This window comes from Nicotiana tabacum, chromosome 11 (assembly GCF_000715075.1).
Source record: "Nicotiana tabacum cultivar K326 chromosome 11, ASM71507v2, whole genome shotgun sequence".
Classification (NCBI taxonomy): domain Eukaryota; kingdom Viridiplantae; phylum Streptophyta; class Magnoliopsida; order Solanales; family Solanaceae; genus Nicotiana; species Nicotiana tabacum.
Window position 1 is genome coordinate 14920842 of NC_134090.1, and position 17969 is coordinate 14938810.

The 17969-nt window shown below is 37.6% G+C and overlaps 1 protein-coding gene across 1 annotated transcript; it reads left to right on the top strand.

Annotated features, from left to right (window-relative positions):
* Positions 1 to 13936: 13936 nt before the first annotated feature.
* Positions 13937 to 15927, top strand: LOC107779697 (uncharacterized). Its single transcript, XM_016600173.2, has 2 exons — positions 13937 to 14123; positions 14405 to 15927. Exons 1-2 carry the CDS (start codon positions 14070 to 14072, stop codon positions 15188 to 15190), a joined length of 840 nt encoding a protein of 279 aa, XP_016455659.1. The 5' UTR covers positions 13937 to 14069; the 3' UTR covers positions 15191 to 15927.
* Positions 15928 to 17969: the final 2042 nt, after the last annotated feature.

A 17969-nucleotide genomic window follows, 5' to 3' on the forward strand; every position in this document is an offset into this window, starting at 1 on the left:
TTGAAGTTAAGCTAAAAATGGTATTTGAAATTTGAAGTTATGTTTTAAAATGCATTTCATTTGAAAAAATATTGGAGTTTTGTGATGTGGAAAAATATGAAATTTGAAAAACTCATTTTCAATTTTTTTAAAAAACTTGTAAAATTTCATGAACAAACACATTTTTTTTAAAAAAATTTAAAAAAAGGAAATTATTTTAATGAAGAAATGAGTCCTTAGAAGTTAGAAGTCAAGTGACTGTGTATTTTTATAACGAAAATGGTTGAACAGATAATCCAACTGGAAGTCACTAGTCCCAGTGCTAAGCTGCTAATGTCTTTTATTTCCATTAAGTGCTGCTTTCGTTTTCCACACGAGGGGTATATACGTACTATAAATTTTTATTTTCTAAGGAAAAGAATTTAATTCTAAAAATCCAATACATAACTGGAAAAAGGAAATAGAAAAAGCTAATAAGCAAATATCCAACGAAAAACAATAACCTATTAATTTAGTTCTTATAAATTGAACGGAAGTTGCACAAAATTCATGTATTGACAAGGAATAATGCCTTATGATAAAAATAAGAAAAGGAAAAACAAAAAGGAAGAAAATTGAAGCAACATCACGTATTCTACAGAAAGTTCTCATTAATTATCTTTAAGAATTGTACAGTACTCCTATTTTCAGTTAAGAATTGAAAGAAAGTTACAGAACACGGTAAATAGAAGAAATATTGTATACGGTCGGAATCGGGTTCGTCTATGACATGGTAGATCGGGCTCGGAAGAGGAGGGACTGAAGATCAACCCCAAGTCCCATCGGACCAGAGCCCGAAGTCAGAATGTCTGTCTTCGAGAACATTGAGTCCGTGATCCTGGAATCGACCCTGACCCAAACGAGCTTGAAGAAACATTGTTTGTGTAACCAACAAAAGACCGAAATATCCGTGGCCGGTCGGATATTATGGTGAGAATCTAGGCACGTATCAATAAGGGACTCGCAATCAATAAATCCAAAGATTTTTACTTTTTATAGAATTGTACCTAAAGTAGGACTTCTCTATTATATAAAGGGTCTGATAACTTATTTAGGGACATTGCAACAGGCATTCCAAAGCAGTATATTATTATTTTCTTTAAGCTCTTGTCTTATGTATCTTGATACCAATTAAATTGCATCCAGTTCAAGTGTGACTGACTTTCCAAGACTGTAACTGTTCAAGTTGTGTGGTTTGAATTTACTTTATCATTGTTTACTTCAATTGCAACTTAATTTATCGTTTTTGTTCAAGTTAATCCACAAATCCTTAAAATCACTTACAAATTCAATTGTTATCCGATTTTGAGGGTAAACAGTTTGGCGCCTACCGTGGGGCTAAGGATAATAGTAGTTATTTGATACAAATCTCCATAACACACACTACTTTACACTTGTTCTTTGAAGTGTCTCTAATTTCAGGTTAAAAATAAAAAATGTCAAATTCTCAATCAGCACCCCTACACGTTGACAATGAGTGTGGTCGTCACGGTGAAAATAACAACATAGCGCCCGGTAACGAGGTAGCGCCAGTTGTTCCCATCAGAATTCCAGTCGCGGACCCATTAGATGCTAACTCGCATGTGGCTATCGAGACAGATCTGCCTACCGGTCGGCAGTGCAAAATACTCAAAACAATGGAGAAGGCGGGATTAATTTATGGATGATCTTTAAAATGTTACATGCTCAACAGACGGCTATAGCTCAGTTATAGAACCAAAGCCGCACACCGAATAGAATTGATCCCGATCTGTCCCAAGAAGTCACCCGTACGAGCGAACCGATCGTAGAGAGGTCGAATGAAAACGAGTCGAGGACTAACCCCGAGATCAAAAAACTGCTCGAGGAGCTGACAAAACCGATAGAATCAGGGGAGAAAAAAATCGAAGCAAATGACAAAAAGGTAGAAACCTACAATGCCAGGATCGACCAAATCCCGAGAGCGCCGCCGATACTAAAAGGCCTGCATTCCAAGAAGTTCGTGCAAAAATATTTTCCTCCAAGTGCAGCTCCAAAGCCGATCCCTAAAAAATTCCCCATGCCCGAGATTTCTAAGTACAACCAAACGACTGACCCAAACGAGCATGTTACCTCCTACACATACGCCATCAAAGGGAACAACTTGGAGGAGGATGATGGGATCTAGTATGTCTTGTTGAATAAATTTGGAAAGACCCTATAACAGGGAGCCATGATATGGTATCACAACTTACCTCATAATTCTATTAACTCATTTGCTATGCTTGTAGACTCTTTCGTGAAAGCACACGCCGGGGCTATCAAGGTCGAGACCTGGAAGTCGTACCTTTTCAAAGTAAGATGGAAGGATAATGAGATGCTCAGAGAGTTCGTGTCCCAATTTCAAATGGAATGGATATACCTACTACCGGTCGCTGATGATTGGGTCGTTCAAGCTTTCACCCAGGAACTCAATGTTCGAAGCTCGGCGGTATCACAGTAGTTGAAGCAAAATCTGATAGAATATCTAGCTGTTACTTAGGCCGACGTACATAACAAGTATCAGTCAAAGATCAGAGTCAAAGATGATCAACTTGGGGATCCTTTGGGGTCCGTTTATCCCCATCAGAACCGTCGACGGAGTCAAGAGATATATTGACCATGAACCGAGGTTAATATCTCTGATTATCAACTTGGGGCTCCTTAGGTAAATTCCTCGGATTCATGGTATCCAATCGAGGAATCGAGATCAACCCCGAAAAGATCAAAGCCATCAAAGATATCACAGTTGTGGACAACGTGAGGGCTGTGCAAAGATTAACCGGATGCATAGCCGCCCTAGGGCGATTCATCTCGAGGTTTTCCGATAAGAGCTATCGATTCTTCTCATTGCTGAAAAAGAAGAATAACTTTTCATGGACACTAGAGTGCCAACGGGCCTTGGAGGAGCTCAAACGGTATCTAGCGAGCCCACCGTTGCTTCACACACCGAAGATAGACGAACAACTATACCTATACTTGGCAGTATCGGAGATAGCGGTAAGTAGAATCTTGGTCCGGGATGAGCAAGGTACGCAATTTCCAATTTACTATGTTAGAAGGACTTTAGGTGAGGTCGAAACTAGGTACCCTCACCTAGAAAAATTGGCGCTCGCTTTACTAAGTGCCTCTAGGAAGATGAAATTGTATTCTCAGTGTCATCTTATATGTGTTGTGACTACTTACCCATTGCGAAATATAATTCAGAAACCCGAGCTCTCGGGGCGTTTAGCCAAATGTGTCATGGAAATCAGGGGGTACGATATTGAATATCGACCTAGGACAACTATTAAATCTCAAATTTTGGCAGATTTCGTGGTCGAGTTTACATCGGCCCCTAGTACCCGAGGTCGAAAGAGAGTTTCTAGTGAACGGGGATGTCTTCGGGAATCTGGACCCTCTTTGCAGACGACGCCTCAAACGCAAAACGGTGCGAACTTGACATTATATTGAAGCCACCAACAAGCAATATAATTAAACAATCTATTAGGACTGTGAAATTTACTAACAACGAGGCTGAATATGAGGCGATGATTGCAGGTCTCAAACTAACCAAAAGCTTGGTGGTAGAGGTGATCGAAGCTATGCGCGACTCCCTCCTCGTGGTAAACCAAGTTAATGGGACATTCGAGGTTAGAGAAGAACGGATGCAAAGGTATTTGGATAAGTTGCAAGTAACATTACATCAGTTCAAATAGTGGACTTTGCAACACGTACCTCGGGATCAAAACAGTGAGGTCGATGCCCTTGCTAACTTAGGATCGTTGGTCGAGGACGACGAGTTCAACTTGGGAGCAGTCGTACAACTCATGATATCGGTAGTAGAAGAAGTCCATGCCTAGATAAACTCAACAAGCCTAACTTGGGACTGGAGAAACAAATATACAGAATATCTGAAGACCGGGAAATTGCCCTCGGATCCAAAAGAATCGAGAGCCTTTTGTATGAAAGCAGCCCAATTTAGTTTATCCGAAGACGGAACCCTGTTCAGAAGAACATTTGACGGCCCGCTCGCGATATGTCTAGGGCCAGGAGGTATCGAGTATAATATGAGGAAATTCCACGAAGGCACCTGTGGAAACCATTTCGGCGCCGAATCATTGGTTCGAAAAACAATTAGAGCCGGATACTACTTGATCAACTCGGGGAGCTGCTGCATTCAGTTTTGTCACCATGGCCGTTTATGAAGTGGGGAATGAACATCGTTGGCCCCCTTCCATGGGCACCTAGTAAGGCTCAATTTATATTGTTTATGATTGACTATTTTTTTAAGTGGGTGGAAGCCTAGGCATACGTGAAGGTCAGGGAGAAAAAAGTGATCGATTTTATTTGGGACCACATCATATGTCAGTTCGGAATGCCGGTCAAGATCGTGTGCGACAACAGAAAACAATCCATCAGCAGCAAAGTAAGCATGTTTCTCGAAGACCATAAGATCAAAAGGATCCTATCAACCTAGTGGTAACAGACAAGCAGAATCGACCAACAAAACCATACTCCAATACCTCAAAAAGAGGTTAACCGATGCCAAAGGAAAATGGAAAGAAATCCTGCACGAAGTCCTATGGGCATACCGTACCACCTCGAAGTACAGTACCGGGGCCACCCCATTCTCACTGGTTTACAGTGCCGAAGCTCTAATACCGGTCGAAGTCAGGGAACCAAGTGTCAGATTCTGATATGCAACCCAAGAATTGAACAACGAGGCCATGAGTACTAGTCTGGAGCTATTAGATGAAAGGCATGAAGCCGCCCTTATCCGATTGGCGGCCCAAAAGCAACGAATCGAGAGGTATTACAAAACGAAGAGCCAACCTTTGATATTTCAATATAGGGGATTTGGTGTTAAGGAAGGTCACACTAAACACCTGGAACCCCAACGAAGGGAAGTTGGGACCGAACTGGGAAGGTCCTTATCAAATTATCGAAATCACTGCTAAGGGATCGTACAAACTTGGAACAATGAATGGCGAGCAACCACCGAACAACTGGAACATAACTCACTTGAAGCAATACTACTGCGAAGATACGACCCCATTCATTCTTTTTACTTATTTCTTAACTAACAGTTGCAGGTAACCAATAAGGAACAGTACAATTTTTAAGTCTGAAAGCACGCGTTGCACTCTTTTTTTCTTGGACCGGTTTTGTCCTAAATGGGTTTTTCGGCAAGGTCTTTAACGAGGCAGCAATGGATCGTGCTAACTTAGAATCGAAGGTCGATCATGAATCGGTGTCAAAGATCACATCAACAGTATCTGATGCTTCTCTACGAAACCTCAGACACTGGGGGGCATTACCCTAGGATAACGACTATAGCAAGGAAAGAGACATTGCGATCGAATGGTCTTGGCTCGATCGATAGGATTTATTGTAAGGGCCAAACGGTAAAATGAACCGTGCCCGCATAGACTGCTTGAGCCCTGGCACAAAGCTTGTACACATGTACAACTATTACGCACAAGAATAAAAAGAAGTCTCTACCTTGCGGATAAATATCATGTCCCTTAAAATTTTTCTTTTTGCATTTCTTAAGCAACTTCCTACATTCGATCCCCCAAAGATTTCGAGCCCAAGGGCCGTCATAGTCTGAGTTCAAACGATCACTCCCACTCGGGGACTGTCGTTCGAAGACAAACTCGGACGATCCAAGCTATCAGAGCTCGGGGCAAAGACCTACTAGGCAACAACCGAATTTTAAAGGCTACGACCATCCCTCTGCAAACTATAATCTAAAGGCTACCCTCTGCAAACTAAAATCTAAAAAACTGTAAGTACTTTGGGGGGAAAATTAGGTCATAACGAACCCCCATGATGCCTTAAACAAAATAATATTATAGGCAAGGCCTGTTCGAACCTCCGAACATAACCTAACTATTCCATGCTAAGGCATTTCAATCTTTGCAAATATAAATAATAAAGCAAAGGAAAAACTCAGAAATTGCTGAAGGGAAAAAGCCTTATATACATATCAAAAGATTTTTTTACAAGGGCTAAACGGCCTTGATACAAATTTTTACAAAGTCCAAATGACCTCAACAAAAAGGAAGGTAATATAAAAAACAAAAAAACAAAAACATCTGTGAAGCGCCTAAGTGGCCTAGTTTTCACCGGGGGCGTCATCACCAGAACCTTCGGGTCTCCTCCACCCTCAGATCCGCTCAAAACCTTGGATTCTTTATCATTTTGGGATAATCCAACTTTTTGGCCTCGGCTTTGAGCTCCTTTGCACTCTCAATTTCAGCCCACAAGTCATAACCTCGAGCATGAATTTCCTCGAGGTCCTCCCTTCGGGATTGCCACTTTGCATGCTTGACGATATCCTTCGCTCGATCTTGAACTGCCTCGGTATCGACCTTATATTGGGCCACCATCTCATCGACATCGGCTTTAACCACCACGGCCACCGACTTGGCCGTCTCAAGCTCCTTGGCCAGAGTTTCTCAATTGAAGACGGCCGAACTTAGCTGAGACTTGAGCTCCTCAATCTTTTGTCCTATGCCATGGTTTTTTCCTTTGCCGCTCAAAGCTAGACTCAGCCAAAGCCAATTGCGCCTGGGCAGTTTCCTTTTCCGAGGCCAAGTGGTACATTTTGCTTTTCCATTTTTTAGCCTAGGCCTTTACAACATCCATCTCACCTCACAGTTGGTCGATCCGATCAAGATTCTGTTGGACATGTGGGTTTGGAGCGTTAGTCACCGAGTGTAGCTCATCATCACTAACCTCAAAGACTTTTACCTTTTCCACCGAGTAAGCATGCTCCTTCCGAGCTGCCTCTAGCTTAGCTCAGAGGCTCTTAGCCTCCCCTTCACGTTGCTCGTTGAGAAGTTTGTAAGCATCTCTTCTCTCAGTGAGCCCTCGAATCTCGACCTCATATTGGTTTAACTCTTCCCGGTATCGGAAAAAGTCTCTTGATGAAGCACCGAGGCCTACAAACACAAAGAAAAAAAGTTATGATTATTTATAAATTAATCTAAGTACAAATTAGAAGTCATCAAGAGATATCTGAAGTTACCTGGTTTAACGCTTGTTGTGCTTCGTTGAACAGGTAGGGTGTGTCGACCTTGTTCATCTTGGCTTGGTCTTCTTCGGTCACCAAGCACCGAAGGTAACTAGCCACCCCTAATGGGGCAGAGAGGACCCGGGCATCCTCCGGAATGGGGATGATGATGAATCGCTTTCGATTAGTATCCACGCTCGGAGCTGGAAACCGGTTGATTAGTTTCGAACTTGAGGAAGGTCCGCTTATTCCCGAAGATGGAGCCTTCCTTGGCACCGCCAAGTCACCCAATCCGATGACGTCCTCCGTGGTGGCAGAATCCATGCTATCAAAAAAGCCGCAGATAGGGTCTTCCGCTCCTTGGGCCCCCTCGTTAGGACATTCTTTCACCTTCTGAGCCTCGTTGAACATAGACTCAGTGAAAAAAAGGTAACTTTGTAATGTCTATCACACCGAGTATATCTTTCGGGGCATTATCCATATACAGGGAGGCCTCGTCCACGACCTCCTTGTTGGCCTCGACCACGGCCTCCTCGTCAGCCTTCCTAGTTTGAGGCAGATCAGCCTCGCCTTTCTCTGGTTCGGAGGCCTCTTGTCTTTCGAGCTGCGACCGCATGCGGGTCACCAGTTTAGAGGCTTCTTCTTCTTCAGATTCATCCCTCAGCTGGTAGAGTGAATCCAAGGGTGGGGCTCGGGCGTTGGTATTTTCTTTGGGCTTGCGCACAAGCTTTCTTTTTGTTTTCTTCTTCTCCGAGCTCGGAGAACTCGAAGACCTCTTTCTTTTCTTCTCATCACCCTGTCTCAGAGCAGGGTACTCGGCGGGGCCGTCCTCATCACCGAATGGAGCCCTTAGTGTGACGTCCTTGGATAAACCTGCAAAAGGGAACGAAACTAGTAAAAACTTAGCGACATGAAAGAAATCCAAGTATTGCTCACTCGGGAAAGGAATCTCACCATGAGAATGGGCATCCCACCGGCCCTTCGAAAGTTCACGCCATGCGCGCTCAGAATATGGTCTTTGTAACACGCGCCCTCGACCCACTCCTTGAGTTGAGGGACTGCATTCGGGACTTGAGCGACGGCTGCACCACCACCAATCACCGATAAGAAAGAAGAAAAAGAAGAGTAAAATAAAATTTTGAAAATAAAATTTTACTTACATTTTATGTTCCGCTTCTAAGAGAACGGCATACGCTCGACTAGGATCAAGTCCGAGGTCCTCACTTTGACAAAATGACCTAGCCAACCTCGATCTCGATCCTCATCGATACTCGAGAACGGGGCTTTACTAGCCCAACACGCAAGCTTGATCATCCCCCCAGAAAGAGTCAGGGACTGTATAGGCACATGAGGTGGTTGACGGTCAACGAGCATCCATCGATCTTTCTCACGAAGATTCGAAGAAGGATTTCAATCCTCCAGAATAAAGGGTAAATTTGACCGAGGCATACCTCATATCTTTTGCAGAAATCGATGATAACCGGATCCAATGGGCCCAGCATAAAGGGATAAGTGTAAACACTTAAGTATCCCTTGATGTGGGTGGTGATATCTTCATAGGGTCCAGGAACCACCACGTGCTTGTCAACCCAATTGCAATCCTTTTTGACCATGGGAAGGATTTCTTCAGTGATCGAGCATACATATCTCGAGACCTTCTCACACCAGCCTGGTACGAAGGAAGGTTTTTTTACCTTAAAATTGGCAGTTACCGAGCATCCACCAGAATTGAACATGTTCAAGGGGGATTCCGCTACTGGTTCCTCAGCAGCAGTATGCAGAACAACCTTCTCAACAACCGGCCGCGATATAGAAGGAGCTCCTTTTAAGGAACGATTTTTGAAGTCTTCGCCATTTCTTTTAAAATGGAGGAAAAAAGAGGAAAAAGAGGTAGTTAAAGGGGTACACTTGATGATTTGGGATGAAGATGAGCAAAAGTTCTCACAAAAGATCTCAAAAAACCCGAATGTAAATGCCAGAACGTATGGAGATTTCTAAGGAAAAATGGTAGAGGATTTGGACGTAAAGTTTGAATTAATAAAGAAGGGGTACTTATAGTTTTCAAACGACGATTCGCATCCAGGAGTGGCCGACCGACAACTGACAAGCATTTAATGCCATTAAGATTTGACTGACGTGAAATTTCGTTTATTTTGTCGTTTGTGTCGCGGGGTGTCAAAGTGGGAATCAAAAGCTCATGTCGTTTCTCATCGTCGACTCTCCAAAAAATTAGGGGACTATCTGTATACAGTTAAAATCGGGCTCGTCTATGACATGGTAGATCGGGCTCGGAACATGAGGGACTGAAGATTGACCACAAGTCTCACCAGACTAGAGCCCGAAGTCAGAATGTTTGTCTTCGAGAACATTGAGTCCATGATCCCAGAATCGACCCTGACCCGGAACGAGCTCGAAGAAACATTGTTAGCGTAACCAACAGAAGACCGAAATATCCGTGACCAGTCGGATATTACGGCGAGAATCTCGGCATGTATCAATAAGGGACTAGCAATCAGTAAATCAAGAGTATTTTTACCTTTTGTAGAATTGTACCTAAAGTATGACTCCTCTACTATAAAAAGGGGATCTGATAATTCATTTAGAGACATTGTAACATGCATTCGAAAGCAGTATATTATTATTTTCTTTCATTAAGCTCTTGTTCTTCTATATCTTGATACCAATCGAACTGCATCCAGTTCAAGTATGATTGACTTTCCAAGACTGTAAATGTTCAAGTCGTGTGGTTTGAATTTACTTTATCATTGTTTACTTCAACTGCAACTTAATTTATCGCTTTGTGTCAAGTTAATCTACGTATCCTTAAAACCACTTACAAATTCAATTGTTATCCGTTTTTGAGAGTAAACAAATATAATACATGTTAAACAAATATTCAAAGGTGGAAAAAGACATTAAAATCGTAAAGATTACAATATGTGAAGTTTCTTTTAAAGATGGCTTCAACGAACTAATGGAACATAAATTATTATAAAGAATATATAAATCTGCATATTCCCTTTTTTCGGGATCTAAATAATCTGTTTTTCTCAATTATTATTTCTAAAGTTCCCCTTCTCCTTTTCCAAAAATTTCCTATGTTTACTTTTTTTGGTTTAGGCTAGGAAGTATTTACCAAGTAATAGAAATGAAATACATTCCAAGGCTACCTTCAAAAGTTCAGAAATCTCGGGTTCGAATTTTAAAAATGAAAAATGTTCGATGGAAAGCACTTTTATTTTTAATAGATCATATGTGGTGCAAATAGAAGGGAGCCTTGGAGCAGTGATGAAGTTGTTTCCGTGTGACCTATAGATCACCGGTTCGAGCCGTAGAATCAGCCACTAATCTTTGCATCAGAGTAGACTACACACTTCTTTTCCGGACTTTGCATGAATCCGAAATATTTTCTGCGCCTATCTGCCCTTATATGGTGTGAACTCGAATTAGTCCTGACTTCAATATAAATCTGAAATATTATACAATGAAAAAAAAAAACATTAAGGTTTTTCTTTTATTCTTTTTAGAAATTTCCTACTTAAAAACAAAATTGAAGAACACAGGGCCCCACACAGCATCTAGATAAGATGAGCCAATAAGAATACACATGAAGTGGGCCCACAAAAGGAAATGAGGTTAATGGACCCACACGCCAACGCGTGGTGGTACATAGCCCAAGAAACAGTAGTTACAAACTATGGGAAGTTGGTCAAAATGGAAGCCGTTATTCTTCTTTCTCCAAAAACAAAACACCCACTTTGTTCTCCAAAAGTTTTCCATGCTGTCCCTACCATTATCTTCCTGCTTTATTATTTTTATTTTTTTATATTTTTTTTAAGTTATGGTGTTCGGATTAGTTTGGATGCTGATTAATTTTATAGGGTAATGGTTATTTTCATTTAACAGGGTACTTGCGATCTCCTACCGACATAAATATCGTCGTACCAACTAATTTTACGGGGTTATCTTTCACCTAATGTAGCACCTAATATTTTCCAACTGCATAAACATCACGTAATTATATCCATCAAGGCTTAAACATATGAAATTTAGCTTTGATGAAATTTGAAATAAGACTGTATAATCTTCAACCTACTTCATTGATTACTGAATCACTTCCTTAGGGTGCATATTATCTTCTAAACCTCAACTTTATTATGAAATTAAATTACTTGCATATGAATTATGGTTAGATTAGTAAAGTTTTGTATTAAAGATATTATCATGCATTTGTTCATTTGATACAAATATAGAACACATGTAAGTTCTTTCTTGCATTTGATTCAATCTCAATAAAAGAAGATAATAGAAAAGTTTTACTCTTTTTTTTTCTTTGTGAAAGGACTAAAAATTTAAACAGAATGCAATTTCATTTATTTGAGAAAGATTTAGAGTGTGTTTGGAAAGACAAGTTGTTTTTCAAAAAAAAAAATATAGTCTCTAAGGAGGTCATGTTCTAATATTTGGTTAATGAAAATTGTACGTTACTTGTGGACGGAAGTCATTTTTCTTGCAACTATCTCAAAAAGTGTATTTTAGGAGACAATTCAAAAATAGAATAGCACCAAAAATAATACTACATATGCCTGAAACTAACTAAAATATAACTTTTTAAAGAAAAAACAAAATTAATTTTAAAAATATAAACAAAACACAAATGCAAGCACCACCTTTTAAGTGATTTGGTTCACAATGAAAAGAGAAATACGAGGTCGCTTTCTTAGTGCGGCAAAAATGAAAAAGAAGAAAAATAATTCAATTAATTAGATATAACATGATTCCTAGTCCATGCAATTTTATCTTTATTAGAGTCAAAAAGGGTAACCATAAGCATATACTATCAAAGGCAAAAATAAAAGTCTTGGATCCGAATGTTTGTGGCATTCCATCATTATTCACCTTTATCTTTTATTCTGACCAAACAGCTTATTACATTTAATATTCCACGACTCTATTTTTCTTTTATTTTTTATTTTTTATTTTTTATTCGGTGTCCGGTAATTACAGTAGGATACAGTTTGATTAAATCTGAATTTGCTCCGAAAAATCCCGAATTAGGGGCAAAATACTCCCTAGTAAAGATGACTACATACGCCGCACGCAGAGGCAGACTTATGCTATACCGAGAGGGGTCACCGACTTCCATAAAGTTTGGCAAAATTTTCATGCAAATATGTATATGCTTTAAGAAATAGTGATATATTAGTAGTGAGCACTCTATATACAAAACAATTTTTGGTTGAATCCAAAAGTACACCCCGACCTTCAAATCCTGAGTTCGCTTATGCCCATACGAATCCGAAACTTCTGATAAAGGATGAAGAAGTACTTTTCGCTCCGTTGTAATTTCATTATTTTCAATATTCATCTTCATAGACACACATACTACTCCATTAAATTATAAAGGCATTGCCTGTTTTTTTTTTTTTTTACTTATTTAATTTTGTCAAGTCAACTGTTCCACATGCACAAGTCCTAGTCCTAATTTATCAACCCCTCAAAATTTTATAAAAGTGTGAACCTACGAAAAATGAATTGTGGATAAATGAATGAGAAATTCAACTTTTGCAGACTAGCCTTCTTGGATTTATTCCATAGTATTCTTCTTGTTAGGTATACGAGTCCAAAACAAATCTTTAGTCCAAGATTTGCAAGCTAAACCCTCCATTAATTTAATTTGTCGGGCAAATATTTTGCTTGGTTTTCATTTTTCTACAAATATTTTACACATAAGAATTCTATGTTGATTACAAATTTCTGCATGCCTAAATATTCTATATTGTGATTAACATTTTTTTTTTGACTCAAATAATTGTGTAATCTTAAATTGTCATACTGATCTTGTGAATGAGGTATATTTCTAGATGATTTTGACCATGATCTTGTCATATATGTTAAGTTGAAATGTATATTTTAATTATGTATTAACGGTGCAAACTGCAAAGTAGTTTGTGTAGCAGTAATTAGTCATTAACCCTGTCAAAAAAAATATTTTTTACAAATATAAGTTGAGTTGTATTTCAAGCATTTTGAAATTTATGAATAAAAATAAATAAATAAATAAATAAATAAAAAATAAAAAAAGACTTTTACTCGTGTATATATAACCACATTCCACTGAAATGGTTAATCATTTGATAAAAATATGTACCTCAAACACAAAAATTGCCAATTTTTTTTAATCAAGTCTATGCACAAAAAAATATAAAAATTTGAATGCCCATATGATGGACAAAGAAAATTGTCAAAAATGAGATACTGCTTTTAATTAATGTGTTCACTCGTGTGTGTTGTGAATGTTTTTCTTTTTAAATAAATAAAATAAATTTGCATAGGAAGGAGATTTTTTTTGGGGTGGGGGTTCTCACTTGCTATTCAGTACCCACTTTGGAGCTCGACTAAGTCAGGACTCACGCATCGAAATTTGATATTAGGGGGTAAAATGTTCCCAGTTAAGGACACAACCATCGTCCGAATCGTCTGCTACGAAGTCCATAGGTTGGAACCCATAACAAATTGAAAAAGCACTTCTACCGATCGACGAATGCGTGCGGTAACAAAAGTAGCCCTATATTTAGGATTCAAACCCGAGACCTCTAAGTTGTTATATATTAAATTGAAAGATCACAACTCTTATCGGTTAGGAAGGAGATTCATTGCAGCCCCAATTAGGCCCCAACTTGAATCCTTTAGTTCACATTCCCGCCTTGCTTTTTTAATACAGTAAAAAGAAATGGCCTTCTTTCTCGTGTACTAAGAATCTTGTAGTAGCAACAAGTATAAGTAGTACTCACCTATAAAGATTATTTGTGATTTATATCCACTAACCATATTTCCCCTTTTCCTTACTTTTTTGGCCTTTTTTGTTTTTTTCCCTACCATTTTGCCTCTTGAGATAAAGCTAAAGTAGCAATAGTACTATATAGTAGCATCATTAAAAAAGCAAACTACTAGCTACTTAGTTATAAGTAAGTCTCTCAAACCCTCATTTCCTTTTTATTGTACTCTCTTTTGTTTTAGCTCTTTCAAACCAAACATACAAAGAAAAAAAAATATGGAAGATCAATGTAGCCCTCTTAGCTGGCCTTATAACTACTTCCTTGAAGAGGTAATTTTAATTAACATTCCTATTTCTTTGTTTTTTTTAGTTAACTAACATTCTTGTTTATGTTCAAGTCCTTTTATAACACCCTTCTTAACTAAGTTTTGCGGACTCTCCAAAATGCTGCAGCATTCATGTCCGGTTCTTTAAAACTACACAACTTTTGAAGGATCGGACATACATTCGGTAGCATTTTCGGAGAGTTCGAGCAACATAGCTCCCTAAAACTCCATTGTGTGTGTGTGTGTTTTTTGTGAGTAATATAATGTGGATTTTGGAATTGATAGGGAATAGAGGAATTGAAGCATTCTTTGGTGTACACAACATTGGAATTGGAAAACACTGTCATTTCTGCACATGAGGAACTTGCTAGGAAAGATGAGGAGATTTTGCACCTCAAGGATCTTTTGACTAGAGTTGTGAAAGAAAGAGATGAAGCTCAAGGCAAATGTCAAAGGCTTGGAATGGAGAAAATCTTACTCCAACAACAATTACTCCAACAACAACAACAACAAGTACAATTCCAATTCCAATTCCAAAAGCAACAAAATCTTGTTATAGAAAGTGCACCTATTTCTAGTGGCACAACAAGTCATGATCAAGAAAATGACCAAATTTTGAAAGGAGTAGTTGACTCTAACAACAACAACAACAACATTGGGCTTTCTAATTCCTCAGATTGTGATGAAATCAATGTTGTTGTTTCTCCTCCATTAGTCCAAGATTTAATGGAAAAAATTGTTCTCAAGAAACCATTGCCAGAAAAAGGGAAATTTTTGCAAGCTGTAATGGAAGCAGGGCCATTACTACAAACACTTCTTTTAGCTGGTCCACTTCCTCAATGGCAACATCCACCACCACAACTCAATTCCATTGACATTCCTCCTGTCACTATTACCTCCCCTACGCCGCGGCTACTCCACCAGGACTCCGCCCTGAGTAGCACCGGCGCTGCCTGTGCCAGCGCCGGAGCATGTTTTGGGAAGAAAAGGGATGTTGGCGCTGATACTTCTCCACAGGCAATTTCCAAGTATCAAAAAGTTGTTCACCAGTCATCATTGACCAACATGTAGTGTTTTCTTTCTTTTCCCACCTTTATAATTAGCTCACTTTAGCTAGTAATTTTTGTTAACCATCCAGTATTAGAAATTTACTGGGCCGACTAATTATGATTTCTTACAAGGAGTTTTTCTTCTTAGGCTTCGCACCCGAGACCTCTAGTTAAATTTGGAGGGATCCTATCTGACCAGTGGTTCAGTTTATTTTTCCTTTTCATACCGTTTAAAAAAGATATGAAAAAGGAGAAAAAATTATCATGCATGAAATGGATGGCTATCATGCATGCCATTTTCCATCCAATTAGGATTTTGTAAAATTAGTTGGTTTGCCTTAGAAACTAAGCAATGGTTATAATTATTAGCTAACAAAAACTTAAGAGGATTTGACAAAAGGCCTAATTATGAATGGCCTTTTACTTAGTCTGGTTTTTAAAGATCAATGTCTCACTATTAAGTGTTGGATTCTTGATTATGACTGATGCTTTGTTTTTCAAGCCCTTTGATTTGGATTAAGAGGAGTTTGATCTTTTGATTTAGCAACTTTTGATTGTAATTATTTCCCCCATGTAATATGAGTTGGGGAGGCTTTTAGAATTCTCCAAACTGTTGGGGAATTTTTTTAATTATGTATACTTGCTACTCTTTTTTCTCTTGGTCTAATTTGCATAAAAATATTATGCAAAGTGTATCTTGAGAGATTATGATGTTGTAGAATTGGCTTGTCATTATTGAGAAGATGATTTAGTTTAATGAAGGCTTTGCTTTCTTTTTGCTTTTATGTCATAGTCATTTCCAAGTTCTTTTGAATATTTATTATTTATTATGATAAAATATGACTTGAAGAAGCAACAAGTAATTTAAAAGATTCCAAATGATCCTACTTTCTATAAGGTGTACCTACCATACATGGTTTATGTCTGCCATTAAAATGGCATCTCTAATTGAAGTTACTTTACTTTCACTTTCATGCAAATATAATAAAAGGGAAAATGAATTACTTTTCTCATTGGCAAATAAGAAAAATATACCTTTGGAAATATAGGAAATATCCATTTTAAAATTCCGCCACTAATACTTGCAATAAAGTAGGTTGTTTACATTACACCCTTGGACTACGGTCAAAGACAACTCAAAATTTAATGCTTATGGGTTCCTGTAACGATCTGCAGTAAATTTTCAACAGTAATTGGGTTCACATAAACATTTATAGATATTTAGTAAATTTTTCGAACACATTTACACTGTTTGGACAAAATCTACTGGATTCACGTGAACCCCTAGATCGGGAGGTGGATCCGCCCCTGAGTGTGGTCCTTTCTTGGATCAAGGATAAATACGGGATGCTTTGTGCACCCGACACCATTTTATTTTTATTTTTTATTTTAATATTCATGGGGAAGAAAGAAACAAATACTTTAGTTTTGCTTGACCAAGTACAGGTAGTTGAACTAGTCTGTGAATCTGATAACAAAACTTTGAATTTTTATTATTATGTGTTACAGAAAAGGCCATGCTCATTGTTTGATTTAAAACACCAAATGAGTGAAATAAGTCAATGCAAAATCAAAAGTAAAATTAGCACATGATAATCTTCTCTCTTATTGGAGATTGGGGGAGATTTTTCTCTCCCTTTTTCTTTTCTTTTTCTTATTTAGGTTGGGATGAGAAGAAAAAAAGAACTTACTCACACACATCAGCGTGTACTTTAATCTAGTCTAGTCTAGTTAATATGCAATATTAGTCTTCACATATACTGTTACTTAGTACTAAACTATAGCTCACTGATACATATTGTCGTCTCATTTTATTACTTAATCATATATAGTAACTTGATATGATTTGGTATATTATATAAACTAGTATTAGTATCCGCGCAATGCGCGGACACAAATATCAAATTAGAATTGAGTTACCTTAAAATTTAAAACTTCTAGATAACATGTTTCTTTTTATTTATATTTTTATTTTATATCCGTAACAATCTAACTCCTTGATTTAGTACTTGTATTTTATTTTGTGGTCAATATTAAATAATACTAAACATATCACGTTTGTGATATGTCTTGTTTGAACATATTATTTAACAAAATTCTTACTACCACTTTATGTTTCACCGCAAATTCGAATAAGTCTTATCCTTCTACATTTTCACCCAAAACAACTCTCTCTTTAATCTTTGCTTATAGTTATTGCATTATCTATTACTTAATAATGTTATATTCATGTGATTATCTATTAGCTTATCAATTGGCTTGATATCTTGCTTATTACCCTTTTGATAAACATATATAAATATAAATCTTTTTATTCCTAAAATTTAATTTATTTTTGTACTTTTATCCTCTTACTTGGAACTCTATTTTCATTTAAATCTTTCAATAATATTTTTGAGTATTATTTAATTATTTAATATACTTATACTTAATTAATTCAAAGTATAAATATTCTCACACTATCTTTATTTTCCTCTTTATACATCCTCTTCCCTACTATGAATTTTTAATTAGTTTTTTACATTAATATTTTACCAATAAACAAAATATATAATATCACATTTATTTTAAGTTATAACTTTGAATTAGTTTAAAATATTAATAGGTAATTTTTTTATTATTATATTTTAAATCTATTGAATTTTCTTATAATTATTTTTTGTATCACGTGTAATTAAATTTTCTTTCTCTTTTAACGTTAGGATACAAATAGACTTTAATTTTCGTTCATAAAATTACCCACACGAGATATTTATTTTGTATTTCCTTAGTTTTAATTTGTTATCCAATTTTTAGTTTTT

What these genes read in the sequence shown, in the direction of transcription:
- LOC107779697 (XM_016600173.2), top strand. Translation starts at nt 14,070, where the DNA reads ATGGAAGATCAATGTAGCCCTCTTAGCTGGCCTTATAACTACTTCCTT. An exon ending in ATAACTACTTCCTTGAAGAG is followed by an intron (nt 14,124 to 14,404) that starts GTAATTTTAATT and finishes TGGAATTGATAG; the next exon opens with GGAATAGAGGAATTGAAGCA.